The 20102-nt window shown below is 39.1% G+C and overlaps 1 protein-coding gene across 1 annotated transcript in view; it reads left to right on the forward strand.

The window, feature by feature from the left end:
* Positions 1-19215, forward strand: part of otogl (otogelin-like) — a 164528-nt gene extending 145313 nt beyond the window's left edge. Inside the window, exons 53-59 of the mRNA XM_059976457.1 lie at positions 207-385; positions 1609-1710; positions 2533-2652; positions 10672-10717; positions 12519-12590; positions 17809-17888; positions 18257-19215. Of these exons, the coding sequence (XP_059832440.1) occupies positions 207-385; positions 1609-1710; positions 2533-2652; positions 10672-10717; positions 12519-12590; positions 17809-17888; positions 18257-18457 (800 nt within the window). The 3' untranslated portion in view covers positions 18458-19215. The remainder of the gene's footprint in view (positions 1-206; positions 386-1608; positions 1711-2532; positions 2653-10671; positions 10718-12518; positions 12591-17808; positions 17889-18256) is intronic.
* The last annotated feature ends 887 nt before the right edge of the window (positions 19216-20102 follow it).

Consider the following 20102-nt stretch of genomic DNA (forward strand, 5'->3'; position numbering starts at 1 on the left):
ATTCACTGAATAATTCTAATAATAATGTATCTGTAATTATTAACACAAGAGATTCTGCAGATTGTGTAAATCCAGAGACCATACACAAACTGCTGGAGGAACTCAGCAGGCCAGGTAATGTCTATAAAACTGAATAAACAGTCAATGTTTCAGGCAGAGACCCTCTTCTATAATTATTAATTAGATTATGCATTTAATTGTTTCAGGAAAAGCTAATGTCTGCCTCTTCCAAGGTGTCACTGCACTGAATCCTGGCCAGTCGCTATTTCAGCATCTTGAGGGTGACCAGTGTTACATCGCAAGTTGTTTCCAGAGTACAGTTTCAGACACCGAAGCTCCTTCAATGGAAGTATCAATAGTTAACTGTTCAGCAAAATGCCAACCTGTGAGTTAATAAATATGATCATTTGATCTTGAAAATTTCAAATTATTGCCATTGGAAAAAAGTTTCCATAAGGTTTTCCTTAGTAACTCAATTTTTCTATGTTGGGAAGAATTCTTGTATAACTTCGTCCACCATAACAGACAGGATTGTTGCTCAAGTATGTACAGTGTGCCCTTCTCTTGGTTATTACAAGTCTCAAGTGATCTCTTCCCTTCCCAACCTGACACCATCTTCTGGAACCCCTTTAGAACACCTCTCTAACTGCAAGCTGAGTCCCGTGAGTTTCAATTGGCTGCCAAAAATGAGCTACTCAATTTCTCCACCAACTCTCTTTGCTACTGATGCACCATCAATAACTCACGGAGACGTGAGGCGAGATATAGGCTTTTATTGGCTGGAAGAAAGAACAAGCAGCAATTGACCACCACACTACATCCTGGAGACTGAGGCTGGGGCTGTGTCTCCAATCGCCTTTACACCGGGGTCCGTGGGAGGAGCCACAGGAGCAGTCAGCGCGGGGGGGTGGGGGGTGTCCAGTCAGGTATATGTAGTTCACCACAGCTACTGTCCACAGCACCTGAACTCTGACTGCCTCTGTGCGGGTATCCATCTTTCTAACCTCTATTCAGAAGACAGAAGTAATAGTTTTCATTCATAACGAAAAAAACCCTCTTCTCATGAAATTGATTCTGCCTGGTTCCCCCTGTTCATACTTGTGCAGAACCAGGATGTTTTTAGCTTTGATGTTCTGTTTAATCTGGGCAGTTCCCCCCACTGATAACATATTTTGAGTCATGTCCCTGTATATGTTAATAAGCTTAATGTGATGAGGTTAATAATTTGCGTTTACAAATTTGCTTGTGTACAACTGTTGTTATAACATCATAGTCATTTGTGGTAACATTTGCTGATATTCAGTTCTGAATAAAAGTAAAATGGTGATTCATAACAAATTTTCCTCAGCAATCTATTAAAAATCTTTTACAGAAAGCACCACTTTGAAAACTTTATTGCTGTGTGTACATTACATTACACTTTTATTCAAATAATTTATGTAAAATTACCTGTGATAAGTTTTGTTGAGCAGATGTGTAAAGGTCTACTAAGTCATTGTTACTTATGAAAACTTTGATACAGAGGTGATAACAATTTTTTGGTAACTTCTCAATAAACCAACCCTGAGTTTTTCTTGAGATAAAGGTAATGATTGTATTAATCAACAGCATCAAGTCTATGTTCCTTCAACTGATCCCCATATTTGCTGTGGAACGTGTAAGAATATGTCATGTCCTTTTGAGGAAGATGGGATCATAGTTTTACATAATGTAAGTTCATTCAGTGTACTATATTAACCAATTTGCATTTTCCTGTAGTACCAATAACACGTAAATCATTTTGCCCTAGTATTGATATGTTCAGACATATGTGTGAGCATTAGTAAATCTATGAAATTGTGAATTTGAAATTGCTGATCTCAGGGAAAAATGTGAATCTGTTCTTAGGGCCTGAGTTTGCACTAGGAGACTTTCGTAAACAGAATGATTTCCAAGAGACTGAAAAAGGGCTAAGCTAGTACTAATGCCTTCCACACTCTAAAACATCGCACGTTGCTCACTACACACATTTACAAGCTGCCATCTGTGATACTTAACCTGTGGGGTTTGAAGATGTGGATTAATCAGAAAGGGCCCTGGTTGTCATTATGGAAGATAGAAAGACTGACCCATTGGGTGCTCCTAGTATTTTCTGTTTTTGAACGCAAAGGCACAACACAAATTTCTAAGGCTTGGATTGCAAAGTAAGTGATATCCAGTTATGTCACAAGAATTGGGGCGAGCTTCTGCTCCGGATTAATTACTTTTAGAATTTAGCTTAAGAATATACAGATCAATATTTGTAAAATGCTCAAAAGCATTTAAAATACTCAAAATTTTATTACATTCTACATAGGTGTTATTTCCTCAGTAGATTTCCAAAGAGAACATTGTTTGGGTATATTTTGTTCTCTATTGGTTTAGACATTTATTTCTTAAATATTCAGTGCACTGCAGTCCTTAATAAATTATAAAATAAATTGAATTAGGGAAATTGTATGTTGACTTTAAAAAATGTTTAAATTCATTTATATAATTTTATTTCCACTCTAGGCAGGAACCTCCTGGATTGCTGACTGTATCAGATATGAATGCCTGGAGACAACCATTGGAGTCATGATGATTGGCTCTGGAATTGTCTGCCCACCATTTAATGAGACTGAATGCATACAGGTCAGTACATTGTCATCATAATAATACCATGTCCCTTCTGCAGAGTTAGGCCATCTTCAGAGACTTGGCCAACTTTTGGAAGGTGAACCTTGTATCATTGCCCAAAAGACAAAAAGCTCCAAATATACAGAAAATCATGAGGCAAAAAAAAAAATCAGACTTCCAATAAAATTTTAGACTTCCAACAAACAAAGCCTGCCCCAGATACCAATCCTGTATGTATGCATTCACATATGGACACATATTCAAACATCCCCTATGAATCCTAGCTGTCTGTTATACATGAATTTTTATTGCTTTTCACCTGTTGATGTCAGGTCTCGTCAACAACAAAGGGTTGTATTTCATGATACTTTTCCTGTGTCTCTGTAACGTGAAAGCAGGTTCATGGATTTGGTGAGTGAGACAGACAGCACTGGTTATGAATAAGCATATTAATCATTTATTTACAATCAGTTAAAGATCTGATGAAATATCTAATTCCCTCCCAAGTTATACAAACTAAATATTCAATGAACAGATACTTGGTAAGAGTGCACATTGGCTCCCTGTAGTCCGGAGCATCCTTTCCCAATGCCCTGGTCACGCCCTGAGAACAAACGGAGATTGAGGCCGAGCCTCCCGCACGTGCTATTCTTATTCTTCTGAGGAGTCTAAAACCAGACACCAGTGCTGGGGCACACAAGGCAACCAATGGGAAAGAGCTGCTACACCCTTCAAATTGATAACCAGCACACTGGAAGCTGCTTTCAACCAACAAGTAAACTAACTCCCATATAAAAGCCCCTGCTCCCAAGCTGAGGAAATCTTGAAGGGAATTCTCAGTTCTTGAAACATTAGAACTTAGGGTATTTAGTAGCCACTGGTGTTACAAAAGTCATGTCTCCAATAGACTAAAACTGATAAAGGAGCATTCCTCTTATCTCCAGGCTCCGAATTTGGAGAGTTAAAGATGGCATTCAGTTGCTTACCCTATCTGACAATGTTAGAAGACTCATACTCCAGTTGATCAGGAATGTGTGAATAGTTTAAAACAAGTAGCTTTCTTTGTTTAGTAAACATAAAAGCAATATTTGAAAATTGGTTATAAAGTTAGCTTTTGGGTTCTACTTTCTTGCCTACTGACACAAGTTGGCAGAAAGGGTTCATCCATTTTGTGCAACACACACAAAATGCTAGAGGAACTCGGCAGGTGAGGCGACATCAATGGAGGGAAATGAACAGTCAACGTTTTGAGCTGAGGTCCTTTATCGGGACTGGAAAAGAGGGGGGCAGAAATGGGAAGAGGCAGAAGCACATGCTGGCAGGAAATGGGCGGGGTAGGTGGGAGTGAGAGAGGGGTTGGAAGTGAATGATGTGAGAAGCTAAGAGGTGAAAGGTGGAGCAGGCAAAGCACTGAAGAAGAAGGAATTCGATAGGAGAGGATAGAAGACCATGGAATTAAGGAAAGGAGGTGGGAAACCAGAGGGAAGTGATAGTCAAGTCATGAGGGCAGGGGTCAGGAAGAAAGGGAGTAAGAGGGCCATCAGAATGAGGGAAAACAAAGTAGGTGATGAGGGATTGGGTGGTACAACAAAAACAGAGAGGAGTGGTTACTGGAAGCTGGGGATGCCATTAGGTCGGAAACTACAAAAAAACCATTGTTGTAACTGTTTGAAGAAGTGTTTTCAAGATGAAACACAGCCCTGCTGGTGAGTCTTACCAAAAACAAAATATTACCTGGGGTTCATGAGTTTCCCTTGTATCCCAAACTCCAATAATTGATAGTCTTATTGATAGTTTTTAAACTTATTCATGAGCTCTTATTAATTTATATCGATAGACATCAATTAGGTTTGACCATTCACTGTTCCTAGTTATTATGCATTTCAAAAATATCATGATTTGACTTCCGTCAAAATGATATTCTTAAATCTACTCGCATATCACTACATCCATCAACATTATCTCCATTCATTTTATCTGCTCATGTGTTTTATAAGTTGCACCCTTCTTTAGCTTCTAAATTTACTGCCTGAAAATGTGGACATCCATTTTATTTTTCATTTAGCTGAGTAATTATTTAGAAACTAAGACCTCTGTAGACTTGCCTGTGGATCAGAATACATACTATTCTTCCTGACTGACCATTCACACTCAACCATTTTGCTTAACAAGGTTGTCTTCAACTCCACACTGTTTAACCTTTCCTACTCATTTCTTGTGTGGAAACATCAATCGCCTCTGGACGTCTAAGTTGAAACTTTCATTTAAATCACATCAACAAATTAAATTATTTAGAAAAGTCACTTTGTACAAGTGTTATGAAAAAGGCAATAACTGAGGAGTGGGCAAGTCCACTCAAGGATAAAGGAGAGAATTTGGAGTTTGAGTCACAGAAAGTGGTCGAGGTATAAAGTGAGTACTTTCTGTTGGTATTTAGCAAGGAAAATAATTTAGAGGATAGGGAAGGCAGAGTGGGCCATGCTAACATGTTAAAGAAGGGATATGGATAATACACAGAAGGAGGATAATTTGTATAAATTGGCATCAAGATCAGCATAACATCATGGGCTAAATGGCCTGTCCCATGGTATACAGTTCTTTTTTCCTGTTTTTGCACTAACATTTCACATTTTTGATCCATTTGAATTTGTCGAGTGATCAGTCACTCTGCCTCTAGATGGCAGAATATAGATCAAATGATCAAATAGCATTCACTTTAAATGAAGTTAGACTGACAGATTTACAATAGCTTGATTGATTTTTCATATTCTTCTTAAATCAGAATCAGGTTTATTATCACCAGCATGTGATGTGAGATTTGTTAATTTAGCAGCAGCAGTTCAATGCAATACATAATACAGAAGAAAAAAACCCAAAATAAAGTAATAATACTAATAAATAAGTGAATCAATTACAGTATATGTGTATTGAATAGATTAAAAATTGTGCAAAAAACAGAAATAATATATATTAAAAAAGTGAGGTAGTGTCCAAGGATTCAATATCCATTTAGGAATCGGATGGCAGAGGGGAAGAAGCTGTTCCTGAATCGCTGAGTGTGTGCCTTCAGGCTTCTGAACCTCCTACCTGATGGTAACAGTGAGAAAAGGGCATGCCCTGGGTGCTGGAGGTCCTTAATAATGGACGCTGCCTTTCTGAGACACCACTCCTTGAAGATGTCCTGGGTACTTTGTAGAGGGACAAAATTTACAACCTAAATTTACAACCTTCTGCAGCTTCTTTCAGTCCTGTGCAGTAGCATTCCCCCCTCCTCCCCCACCACCCCCATACCAGTCAGTGATGCAGCCTGTCAGAAAGCTCTCCAAGATACATCTATAGAAGTTTTTGAATGTATTTGTTGACATACCAAATCTCTTCAAACTCTTAATAAGGTGTAGCTGCTGTCTTGCCTTCTTTATAACTACATCAATATGTTGTGACCAGGTTAGATCCTCAGAGATCTTGACACCCAGGAACTTGAAACTGCCCACTCTCTCCACTTCCGATCCCTCAATGAAGATTGGTATGTGTTCCTTCATTTTACCCTTCATGAAGTCCACAAACAGCTCTTTCGTCTTACTGACATGAAGTGCCAGGTTGTTGCTGCAACACCACTCCACTAGTTGTCATATCTCACTCCTGTACACCCTCTTGTCATCACCTGAGATTCTACCAGCAGTAGCTGTATCATTGGCAAATTTATAGATGGTATTTGAGCTATGAGGTTATCCACTTTGGTTGCAAGAACAGGAAAACAGATTATTATCTGAACAGTGGCCGATTAGGAAAAGGGGAGATGCAGCGAGACCTGGGTGTCATTGTACACCAGTCATTGAAGGTGGGCATGCAGGTACAGCAGGCGGTGAAAAAGGCAAATGGTATGTTGGCATTCATAGCAAAAGGATTTGTGCACAGGAGCAGGGAGGTTTTACTGCAGTTGTACGAGGCCTTGGTGAGACCGCACCTAGAATATTGTGTGCAGTTTTGGTCCCCTAATCTGAGCAAAGACATTCTTGCCATAGAGGGAGTACAGAGAAGGTTCACCAGATTGATTCCTGGGGTGGCAGGACTTTCATATGAAGAAAGACTGGATCGACTAGGCTTATACTCACTGGAATTTAGAAGATTGAGGGGGGATCTTATTGAAACATATAAAATTCTAAAGGGATTGGACAGGCTAGATGCAGGAAGATTGTTCCTGATGTTGGGGAAGTCCAGAACGAGGGGTTACATTTTAAGGATAAAGGGGAAGCCTTTTAGGACTGAGATGAGGAAAAACTTCTTCACACAGAGAGCGGTGAATCTGTGGAATTCTCTGCCACAGGAAACAGTTGAGGCCAGTTCATTGGCTATATTTAAAAGGAAGTTAGATATGGCCCTTGTGGCTAAAGGGATCAGGGGGTATGGAGAGAAAGCAGGTACAGGGTTCTGAGTTGGATGATCAGCCATGATCATACTGAATGGCAGTGCAGACTGGAAGGGCTGAATGGCCTACTCCTGCACCTATTTTCTATGTTTCTATGCCTAGCTACACAGTCATGTGTCTATAGAGAGTAGAGCAGTGGGCTAAGCACATACCCTTGAGGTGCACCAGTGATGATCATCAGCAAGGAGGAGATGTTGTCACCAATTCGCACAGATTGCAGTCTTCTGGTTCAGAAGTCTAGGATCCAATTGCAGAGGGAGGTACAGAGGTGCAACTTCTGAATCAGGATTGTGAGATTCAATGTTGAGCTGTAGTCGATGAACAGCATCCTGATGTAGGTGTTTGTGTTGTCCAGGTGGTCTAAAGCTATGTGAAGAGCCATTGAGATTGCATCTGCTGTTAACCTATTGTGGCGATAGGCAAATTGCAATGGGTCCAGGTCCCTGCTGAGGCAGGAGTTCAATAATTTGCTCATGTGGACATAATTGGGATGGCCCAGTAGTGTAGTGGTTAACACAACACTACAGTAAGGGTGACCTGGGCTCAATTACTGCTGTTCCACGTAAGGAGTTTGTACGTTCTCCCTGTGACCATGTGGGCGTCCTCCCATGGTCCAAGGTCATACCAGTCGGTAGGTTAATGGGTCATTGCAAATTGTTCTATGATTTAGGCTAGGGTTAAATCTGGGGATTGCTGTACAGCATGGATCAATGGCCTATTCTGCGCTGTATCTCAAAAAACAATATTTTAGTTTACCTTGCTGTAATGGTATTTTCACTTTCCTCTACAATGATTATCACTAGCTTAGACACAGAACTTATAGTAAACACAAACCATATATGTGTCAGTTAGTCTGTAACTGAACAGCCGGAATGGTACAAATGGTATTACAAGACGCACACAGTGGCCACTTTATGTACACCTATACACCTGCTCATTCATGCAAATATTTAACCAGCCAATCATGCGACAACAACTCAGTGCATCAACACATGCAGATGCGGTCAAGAGATTCAGTTGTTGTTCAGACCAAACATCAGAACGGGGAAGAAACGTGATCCAAATTATTTTGACTGTGGAATGATTGTTGGTGCCAGATGGGGTGGTTTAAGTATCTCAGAAGCTGCCGATCTTCTGGAATTTTCATGCACAACGGTTTCTAGAGTTTGCAGGGAATGGAGCAAAAAACAAAAATCATCCAATGAGTGCAAGTTCTGTAAGTTAAAGCGCCTTGTTAATGAGAGAGGTCAAAGGAGAATGGCTAGATGGGTTCAAACTGACAGGAACACAGCGGTGTGCGGAACAACTTCTCCAGGAGGTACCTAATAAAGTGGCCACTGAGTGCAAAGCAATGTGACATAATCTATTAAGGTAGTCACAATGCATTAATCTAAATGTAATCAAGCAGCAAGTAGACTTGGACCAGACTCAGTTGTCCAAGTCTATTTTGTGTAGAGAGAAAACAAGTTAATGCTTCAGGCTGATATTAATTCTTCAAAATGATTTCATTATTTAACAATTTTGACATGTCTTTATTGTTGATTAGAGCATTCCCCTGTGTCTATCTTTAATTAGCACATTCTTCCCTCCACCACAGCCCATGGAGGGGGATATTTACACTCAAAGCAACAGTGTAATATGATTGGCTGACTCAGCAGCTCATTTCACATCTCTCCTGATTATTATTTACTATGTCTGGAAAAGTCAGTTAGTCCCATTTCAAGAATGTAAATAAACTAATACTTTAACAAAGCCTTGTCAATTAAGGTAACACACACAAGATGCTGGAGAAACTTGGCAGATGAAGGGTCTCAGCCCAAAACATCAACTGTTCATTTCCTACCATTGTTGCTGCCAGACCTGCTGAGTTCCTCCAGCATTTTGTGTGCTGTTCCTGATGTCTCAGCATCAGCAGTCTCTCTTTTGTCAATTAAAGTTGTTTTTATTTGTGAGGAGCTTCTAAATGCTCTAATTGGAATTAGTTCAGTGGGATTGGTTTATTACTGTTGCATGCACTGAGATATAGTGAACTGCTTGTCTTGTATACTGTTGATACAGATCAGATCATCACAGAACGCCTTGAGATAGAACAAGGCAAAACAATAACATTGCAGAATAAAGTATAACAGCTAGTCTGATGTGCTTCTCATTTACCTGCAATCGTAACAAGGCAGATTGTTTAATTATAACAAGGTAGATCCCACACCACCAGGCTCACAAACAGTTATTACCCTTCAACCGTTGGGCGCCTGAACCAACATGGATAACTTCACTTGCCTCATCACTGAGCTGATCCCACAACCGTTAGACTCACTTTTGGGGACTCTGCAACTCATGTTCTCAATATTATTTATTTACTGTTATATATTGCATTTGCAGTTTGTCTTTTACACATTGATTGTTGGTCACTTTTTGGATGTAGTTTTCACTGATTCCATTGTATTTCGTTCTACTGTGAATGCCTGCAAGAAAATGAATCTCAGGTTAGCATATAGGGTCATACACAGTACTCTGCAACAGTCTTGAGCACATATGTATAGCTAGGGTGCCTAAGACTTTTGCACGGTACTGTATTTGTCAACATGGGGCAGAGAGTGAGTTTGTAAATCTGGCTGGGGCAAAGGATAGTGGGAATGGTGAGGGCGGTATGCTGCAGGAGCAATGTGGGACATGCTGCCCCCTTCCCACTCTTAAGACCATAAGATATAGGAGCAGAATCAGGCCATTTGGCCCATTGAGTCTGCTCCACCATTTCATTAAGGCTGATCCATTTTCCTTCTCAGCCTCAATCTCCTGCCTTCTCCCCATATACTTTCATGCCCTGGCTAATCAAGAATTTATCAACCTCTGCCTTAAATATACCCAGTGGCATGGCCTCCACAGCTGCCTACTACAACAAATTCCACTGATTCACAACTCTCTGGCTGAAGAAATTCCTCTTCATCTCAATTCTAAAAGGACAACCCTCTATTCTGAGGCTGTGTCCTCTGGCCTTATACTCCCTCACCACAGGAAACATCCTCCCCACATCCGCTCAATCGAGGCCTTTCACCATTCCATAGTTTTCAATGAGATTCCCTCCTCATTCTTCTGAATTCCAGTGAGTACGCTCTCAGTCCACAACAGAGACCTGTAACAGAATCAGGTTTATCATCACTCACATGGGTCAGAAAATTAGTTTTATTTGCAGCAGCAGTACAGTGCAATACACAAAATTACTACAGAATTGTGCAAGAGGTTCAGGCACCTTGGCTATATTGGTGCCTAAGGCTAAGACTTCTGTGCAGTACGCGATGCAGTTTGATGATAAATTTACTTTGCCCTTGAACATAAATTGTGAGGTCAGGAGTCCAACTTATTTCACTGGGAAACTATTTAATGGTCTTATTACAGCAGGAGAAAAACTGCCCTTAAGCCTAGTGGTATGTGTTTCAGCATTCAGCTCCAGAAATTATTATGCCCACAGAAAACAGGGTTTGGGAACAGAACACATGTCAAAGAAACTTACATGAAAAGCTTAGTCAAGAGTTCTCTTGTTCTGTAATGAAAATTAGTAAAATGTCCTCTGTTTCTTATTATGTGTACTGTTTGTTTTTCCTTTTATACAGAAAGGGGGAATTGCAAAGCTTTACATGGATGGTTGCTGCTGGACTTGTAAGTGAACAAGGCTGCATATTATGCTTGTTGGGCTTTGATTTTGGAGAGCTGTGGTTCAATCCTGAATTGCTGGGAAAATGGAGTGACAGAAGCTTGTAGAAATTAAAATCAGCCTGTAAAATGATAAGCAACAGTTTTGAATTATTTGTTGCACTGCTTATTGGGGCTGCTGTTTCATAAATGCAGGCTGCTGATGTGGTGAATCTCAAATTTATTCTGGAGTATAACTGTTATATAAAGAAAAGTGGGATTGCTTATTCTAATCCTCTTTCAAAGGGCAGTTTGGGAATGTTATGTATTATTGATAAGGAAAGGAGCAATTATGAATCAATTCCATTTGGAAAAAGAGGAGGAGAAATTCATCTCTGGATGCCAGGCACCAAATGCTTGTGAGGATACTTGTAGCCAGTTCTGTTGTGTTTTAACCATTGCTTTCAATGAGAACGTATCAGTCAACTCTTTGGTTATTGCCAGTGACCAAAGATAAATTTCTCCCCAAACTCTTGGCATAATTCTGAAAGATAATGTTAAAGATTCAAGTTCTTGTGTTTTATCTATAGGCTTAAAAAATCTTAATTATGTTCTGGACAATAAATGTAGTACAGAGCTTTGATAGATGGGAAATAGAACAATGAAATTCTTGACTTTCTCCTCCTAATATTTGGTTCCTTGTTTTACACATGTCTGTCTTTAATTTTGCTACCGTATTTTCTGTCAGCTTTCATTTTTCTAGTTGACCTTTTCTTTCAACTTTTCTCGATGACAATATCTTTTAATTTAGTGGGTAGCACCACTTTCATTTCCATGTGGTGATATACTAACCTCTCTGTTGCTCCATTTTAATTGTGACGTCCAATGCTAAAAGATCCAATGATAAAAGGAAGGGCTTGCAAACTAGTAATATTAGCCCATTTACTAGTTCTGCAAATAAATATTTTCCAGAATTCTAATAGCTGGAATGATTACAAGTTGACAGTTATGCTGCAAACATGTTTGATAATCTGTCAAATTACTTTGGGATCAGTATCCTAGAACTCTGGGATGGAAGAGGCGGAATTTGAATCGACACCTAGTTTTTCTGAGGATTATTGTTACATGAGAGTTTTGACAAGTTTAAGTGGGACTGATACACAAGTTCCTTTGCATTTGGTACTGAGAGTGAACTTGAGGGTAGTCATGAAATACTAAAATTTAGGTGGCCTGCTTGAGTATTTTGTTGATCCTGATATTGTTGTGCCACATTACATTAAACAATTGCTAGTGGTAGTATTAGTTAGTGCTACATTACTCAAAGAAAATCATAATTCTATGAGAGTTAAATATTTGTTGTAGGCTGTTGGGAAATATAGGACAAAGAGATGCTATCAATAGGTTACAGTGTACGGGCCAATTTATTTTGAATCTTCAGTATGCTTCATGAACTATACACGCTTATATTCCAGCAGAGAGCTTTCCAAAGGATCTAGTTCATGAGAGTATGAAAACTGTTATACTTCAGAATTTTGCATATTGTTTAAACTGATGTGGCTGCAGGGAATGCACCTAAATCCACAAATCACCCGCTTACACGTGATTCTTTGGTGTTATTTTGATTTATAAACATGCCATCACAGACTAAAAGCATGTGCAGTTGAATGGCCTTTCAACTTCATCACCAGCTTCTGTTCATATGCGTTCCTTTTTGGCAGTGACACCTTTTTATTCACAACAGCTTGAGTTAATGCATGCCAGATATATAAGATTTAATTGTAATTTCTGCTGTCATTTGATGTTAAACTGATATTGATAATTCTGCCAGGTTCTGGACTGGGTTTATTACCTTTTACCATTAGTCCAGTAGTCCCAACTGGTAGGACTAACTGTGACACAGGTACTATTCCCATTATGTGCTTTCTCTATAATTTTGGTATTTTATCAATAGCAAAATGTTTTTTAAGTTTATTTTCTGTGAGTTGTATGGTTTGGGTGTTGTTTACAACAAGCACAGAGTAAGCTTTATGTTGTATGGAACTACATGGAAGCTACTTTGCAGATGCAGTCATACATCCCGAATTGCCTCTACTAGTCTTTACAATCCCAATAAAACATTCTAATTATCTCTTGTGGATTATATTCACCCATTCTCCAGTATTTCAAGTGATGCTTTGTCAATTGGACAGGGACTGCAGTCTGAGTACCAAGTAATATCAAACAGGAGAGATGGAAGAGAACCATTCAGCCCATTATACGCACACTGGCTCTCTAATTCCGCCCACCACCTCTTTCTCCGTGGTCTTCCAAATCGTTCTTACAGCATATTTATCTAATTCCCTTTTGGAGACTGCAATATTACAGAATTAGAGAAATTAAATTCACATATCCTCCACCTCTTCTGTATTCTATGCATTTTACCCAGAATAAACTGTCTCATGGATTGCCTTTATTTTTATTCTACTCGTATCGTGCGACTGTACAGTTCAGTGCCATGCAAATATTTCAAGACATGTCTTTAAATTCTGAGATCAAATCATTTAAGTATTTGGTGAACAAAAAAATCATCTGGTACTGATTCATATGCATATACTATGGACAACAGACAAGACTATTCACCCCAAAACATTTCAGCTTTTACAATACACTTATGGCTCCTCCAACTATTATATATCCTTTTGAAACACACACAAAATGCTGAAGGAACTCAGCAGGTCAGGCAGCATCTTTGGAAATGTATATACAGTCCATGTTAACAGGAGTAGATTTCCTCTTGTCTCACCTACCATCCCCACCAAACACATCATTCTCTGCATGTTCCACCATCTTTAGTGGGATCCTATCACCAAACACATCTTAAAGACCCGCCCCCACCCCACTCTCTGATTCCACAGGGATCTCTCCTTTCATGATTCCCTTGTCCAATCATCCCCCCCCCCCACCTAATTTACATCCTGGCACTTCTCCCTGCAGGTGACAGAAATGCTACACCTGCCCATTCACCTCCTCTCTTCCTCTCTTAACTCCACTCAGGGCTCCCAAAAGTCCTTCCAGGTAAGGCAACACTGACATTTCCTCTAATTTTTTTTACAGCTGTGCAGACTAATCATTGCTCTGAGCAGGACACTTATCACATGACCTGGAATCTGTGCGATTCATTATAATAAAATTATTTACAGCTGCCTGCCATCAAAGGCGACGTGAGTGGGTGCAGTTCAGTTACTGCGCAACCGCGCACCCGTGCAGCCTCGAGGGAACAGTGGGCAACACTTCACCTGCAAATCTGTTGTATCCAGTTCTCCCGAAGTGGCCTGCTTTACATTGATGGCTCCCGATGCAAACTGGCAACTGCTTTGTCGAGCAACTCTGCTCCATCTGCTGAAAGTGGAATTTCCCAGTGGCCAAGCATTTTGATTCCTAACCCCATTCCCTTTCTGGCATGTCGGTTCATGGCCTCCTCCTATGCCCTGGTGAGGCTACTCTTAGGGTGGAGGAGCAACATTTCATATTCCATTTGGGTAGCTTCCAAGCTGATGGCATGAACATTGATTATTCCTGCCCTCTTCCCTCATCTTCTATTCCCCACTCTGGCCTCTTGCAGCTTCTCCTCACCTGCATACCACCTCCCCCTGGTGCCTCTCCTTCTTCCCTTTCTCCCATGGTCCACTCTCCTCTCCTGTCAGATTCCTTTTTTCCTCCAACCCTTTACCTTTCCCACCCCCTCTCGGCTTCACCTATCACCTTCTAGCTAGTCCTCCTTCCACTCCCCCCACCACTCTTTTTATTCTGGTATCTTCCCCCTTCCTTTCCAGTCCTGACGGAGGGTCTCGGCCCAAAGATGCCACTTTCCTGCTGAGTTCCTCCTGTATTTTGTGTGCGTTGCTTCGGATTTCCGGCATCCAGAGAATCTCTTGTGTTTATGAATTCCCTTTACCTTGTTATCAAATCCCTCTGGTCAGAGAAAGATAATTCCTCCTATTCTCTGTTTCCTGAAATCTGGTTCCACATGCCTTTGTCATGAATCAATTATGTGGCACTTTATCAAAACTGTGATTGTGTGTGGGAGCATTGTGGATTGCAAGTAAAACAGATTTGTTCTCACAACATTTGCAGCCAGTACATTTCAGCATAGATACAACACATAGTGCTGGAAGGAGGCCAATGCATTCCTGTACTGCAGCCTGACAGATTTTCAATGCATTTAAATTGAAGGGTGGAAAATTCAGCAAGCATATTACGGGCATGCACTCTCCTCAATATTTTTTCTATGTTCTGTCACAGAAATTCTTACAACGGAGAACACTAGGAATAAAATTTTCACCATTAATATTTTCATTGTTCAAATTATTCATCATTATTTAATCGTCCCTTTTACAACTCATACCAAATCAATGCTCATCACGGCATATGCGAGCATGTGTAGGAACATGTAGCTGGAGAAACACTAAAGTGAATCTTTACATCATCACTCCCATCACACAAGTAAAATGAACGCAAAGTTTTACAATTCTCTCTACCTCCCCCCCCCCCACCCCTTCTTTATATCTCCTACTTACTAACCTCAGCCCTTAGTTCCCAGTGGAGCTTAGACCATTGATGACCTCCCGTCTTCATTGTCCTCTGAAGTCGATGATTTTAGTTCATCTAAGCTTCTCAATCCATTGCATCCACTGTACAGGGATTGGCTGATATAGCTTCACCAGAGCCCTGTTGGCCAGTCTTACCCATTTCCACCTCTTACGATGGGGATATACAGTTGGACTTTGAGATGCTGTCTTCTTGTCTCACCTAGCATCAAATCTTTAAAGAAAATTTGAGATTATTTTTAGGACACTAATTCAGCGAGCAGTGAGTCTGTATAACAGGCTAACAAGAGAAGCAAATGTTGGTGAACTTTCAGAAAGTACATGAGTAACCATGACACAAGCTGAATGATAAAATTTGCATGCATGGAAGAAACAGGTGATATTTAACCCATCGTTTCTAAAGAATTCATTCACAGGCATTTTATTATCCCCCTGACTGGTCTGTTGTGAAAAGACTGACAGAATTTGATTAACAAGATAGGTCAACAGCTATGCTAATGTTGTACCATGTGACTGCTTGTCTGCCAGAAGATGAATGGACAATATTGGTACCCACGAGGAAATCTGCAGATGCTGGAAACTCAAACAACACACTCAAAATTTTGGTGGAACTCAGCAGGCCAGGCAGCATCTATAAGGAGAAGCACTGTTGACGTTTCGTCAGGACGAAGGGTCTTGGCCCGAAACATTGACAGTGCTTCTCTTTATAGATGCTGCCTGGCCATATTAGTACCCATATTGATATATTTTGTGTGATTCTAGGACTGTGTCTGAGAGTGCTTAGGGTAGAATTATCAAGTCTGGATCCAAAGGAACAAAGTTAAATATTTTCCAAGTGGCAAAAGTTTACAAAAGCTGAAGGACCAAAATAATGTAGCTGGACCTGTGTGCACATTAGTAAACTCAGGCACACAAGTACGAAAAATAAATTTAGTGCAATGTTGGCTATTTTCCCAAAGGGGCTAAAATACAAATGAATAGATTTTGAGCTGCAGTGAAATGCATCTCTGATTGGATGTTATTTAGAGGGCTGTATTGACTCCAAGGAACCATATCTCAGAAAAGATACACACTTTGGAGGAGCACAGTATAATATTGTGGTTGAAGGGGCTTAATTATCAGAACTACCTTCATGAACCAGTATTGTATTTGCTTTAGCAGATAACGTTAAGGGTAAACTCATAGAGGTCTTAAAGGAGTTAGAGTAGAAGATAAAAAAGAAGTATCTAGGGTAGACAGAAACTATTTTCTACTTGGGAGGCCAGAGCAATAGGACTCTTGTAATATTAGAGCAAGACATTCAGGAGTTATGTTTGGAAACACACCTTACAAATGAAATGGGAAATATGGAATGCTCTTCTCCAAAAAGCTGATTATAATCAATAGAAAAATTCAAAACTATAACTGACCTTTAAGTAACGGCAGTAACTGTTGTGGAACATGGTGCTGGGGCTGATCGGCATAATCTAGTTGAACGCCTCATCAGTGTGAGGAGCTGCTCGGGTTGCTCTTCTAAAATAACATGAACTAGTTAAAAACTGAAACAAACTGTTAACAATGTTAAATGCTTGCTTGGAGTTTGTGAATTGTAAAATAAAATTCTATAGATTTTGAGAAATCTTTAATAAAATAGAGTGGTTGAGATGCAGTGAAGATGAGACCACATCTGCAGAGAGTGAAAAATCAAGTTCAAAATTTGGGTTAATAACCCAGTTGCCAGAACAACAATCTGAAATTGGTCAATGGTCTGAAATGTAAAATCTGCTGTTCCGTTCACAGATGCTGCTAATTATCCCCAGTATTTGTTTTTGTCAGTTGTTTTTCAGACAGACAGACATACTTTATTGATCCTGAGGGAAATTGGGTTTCATTACAGCCGCACCAAGAATAGTGAAGAAATATAGCAATATAAAACCATAAATAATTAAATAATAAGTTAATCATCCCAAGTGGAAATAAGTCCAGGACCAGCCTATTGGCTCAGGGTGTCTGACACTCCGAGGGAGGAGTTGTAAAGTTTGATGGCCACATAATCTCTTCCAAAGAATGTCAATAAATGTTTGGATTTATGGAACATCTTGCTGCATCTTCGGCTGTCACATAAATTCCTTTGGAATTAATTACTTGTAAAGTTTGTAAAAAAAAAATTGAAATCTTATAATGTTATAATTTTATATTGATTTTTGCATATGCAACTTTCATTCTATAAGCTAATTGGCCAGACTAGAAAATCATTATTTTATCAATAATTTAAACACCCTAAGAATTAATGGAAGTACAGTAAATAATAGTGTATTATAATATTGGAGCAGTTATACTTCTGGGAAATATACCTCTTTTACACAAATATTTTTAAATATTCAATTGAAATCTGACTCAATGACTACTATTTAAATCGATATATTGTAATAAATATGTTCATGATTGGGTTGATCAGTACCATGAATATTCATAAAACAATTGGGAATAAAGTTTTGTATAAAGACTCTGTGCTGACATTTCAGAAGGTTTAATGTGCTCATTTGCTACTAGGCAAAGAAGATGTAAGGCCTTGTCGGAAATTAGATGTCAAAATGATCATAAGAAAAGATGACTGTCGTACCACTGGCGCTGTATGTAAAATCCTAGCTTTATTTTTTATTCTATTCCATAAACCCACATCTTGCGAATTACTGCTTTTAATAAAAAATTGCATTATAATGCAGAGGATTAGCGTGCAAACTTCCTTGCCAAAGGTTCTGAAAGAGTGTTTTGTCTAGTGGTTGCCAGCTAAACTAATCTAATTCTCATTAATGATTGTTTAACTCATTCACACACCAGAGAATGTAATGAATAAGTTTTAAAGTATAATAAACCTTATCTTCTTTCAGGAAAATAATGTAGAGTATTTGAAAATAAAAGTATACTACTTACCTTTATTGCTTGATAAATCTCTCCTGAAAGTTGTATATTATAATTCTTGATGGTTAATTCTTTCCAGGTCCTTGTGGCTTCCTGTGATGGCAGGTGCCCATCCGCCATGATATTCAACACTAATATCAACAGCTATGCCAAATTCTGCAAGTGCTGTCGGGAAGTTGACCTCATAGACCAGACCGTGCCTCTTTATTGTGTGGGAAATGCCACTTGGATTAACTTCACATTTCAAGAGCCGACAGATTGTTCCTGTCGATGGAATTAAACTGCTTAAAGTATGGGTCAAACATGTGATTGGAGAATGGCCTAGAAATTGGTGGTTGTCTTTCTAGAACTATGCTCAACATGACGTAACAGAAGGTATTAATGAAAGCCGATCAGGAGGCATTATAACACCTGCAAGCGAAAGAGGCTTTCACCATTGAGCAGCCAATGTGCAACAGACAGACATGTGCAGCTTTCGTTCTCTAAAAAAGACCCAATGCCCATTGATGGGGTGCATAGGACTACTAGTTTTTTTTAGAAGTAGCATTTCAAGGCAAGCAAGTTTCTAGGCCAATCAACATTCAAGTCCACTTTTCAAAAATTTAAATACAAATCAACAAGTTGTTATGTTAGGTGCTTTACAATTAACTTTTGTAAATTAACTATAGAATGAAATAATTATTTTAAGGTAACTTTTCAGCTGTGACAGTGATGTATGCATAATCAAATAAAATTTGTATTAACCAATTTTAGATATTTCATGAATGATACTTTATACCTATTAATGTTTTGAGTATGTAATAATCATTGATTTGTATTACAAATGTATGTTAAAATAGTGATACATGCATTACTATCTTTGCTTTGAGCATATGACATAGATTTCTGATTGTTTGTGCCAGGCCAGGCAGTTTACCTTTAATAAACCCTATTGTTTGTGAATTGCTAGCATTATGAATTGTAAATTACAGTGTAGTATTACTTGATAAACTCATATTTAAGCAACAAATAATAAAATGGAAAATTGCAATAAATGAATGTGACTTCAGAACATCTATTGATAACTAAATTTATTTTCAACATTTGTTGGATTGAAACCAAGATAGCCGACAATGCCACTAAGGGCAACATCTTCCAGATGGTTCAAGAAACAACAACTTTAACTTATTTTAAAAAGAGTTAACAAGATAGTTTGAACATGACTTTGGTATATTTAAAGGGGATGTTGATAGGTTCTTGATTAGTAAGGGTGTCAAAGATTATTGGAAGAAGACAGGAAAATGGAGTTTACATGAACAATTCTTCAGCCATGATGGGATGGTGCAGACTTGATGGACTGAATGGCCTAATTCTGCTCAAATATCTTATGGTCTTATGACATTGAACATGTATCAACGATAGCAAAATGACTAGTTGAATTAATATATGTTGCATTCCAATGTTGAAAGCAATTTATCACTTGAGTATAAAAGAGAAAAAAATTAAATTTAGCAATGGCATCAATAAATATGTGCAATAAATGAACCAAGGAAAGTTGAGGGCAGGCATTGTATTTTAAAGGATAAACTGGAATGAATTGGCTTTAATGGCCAAATGTCAATCAGACATGGGTTCTTGGCACTGGTGAGACATCATTTGGAATACTGTGTGCAGTTTTGGGCCCCCTATCTTAGAAGGGATGTACTGATGTTGGAGAGAGTTCAGAGAAGATTTATGAGGATGATTCCTGGAATGCGGGTTAGCATATGAGGAGCGTGTGTCGGCTCTTGGACTGTATTCATTAGAGTATAGAAGAATGAGAGGGGATCTCATAGAAAGATTTCAAATGTTGAAAGGGTTGGACAGAGTAGAAGTGGAAAGGCTGTTTCCCTTGGTGGGTGAGTCCAGGACAAGAGGCCACAGTCTTAGAATTAGAGGGTACCCAT

Source organism: Hypanus sabinus, chromosome 8 (assembly GCF_030144855.1).
Source record: "Hypanus sabinus isolate sHypSab1 chromosome 8, sHypSab1.hap1, whole genome shotgun sequence".
In the NCBI taxonomy this organism is placed as follows: domain Eukaryota; kingdom Metazoa; phylum Chordata; class Chondrichthyes; order Myliobatiformes; family Dasyatidae; genus Hypanus; species Hypanus sabinus.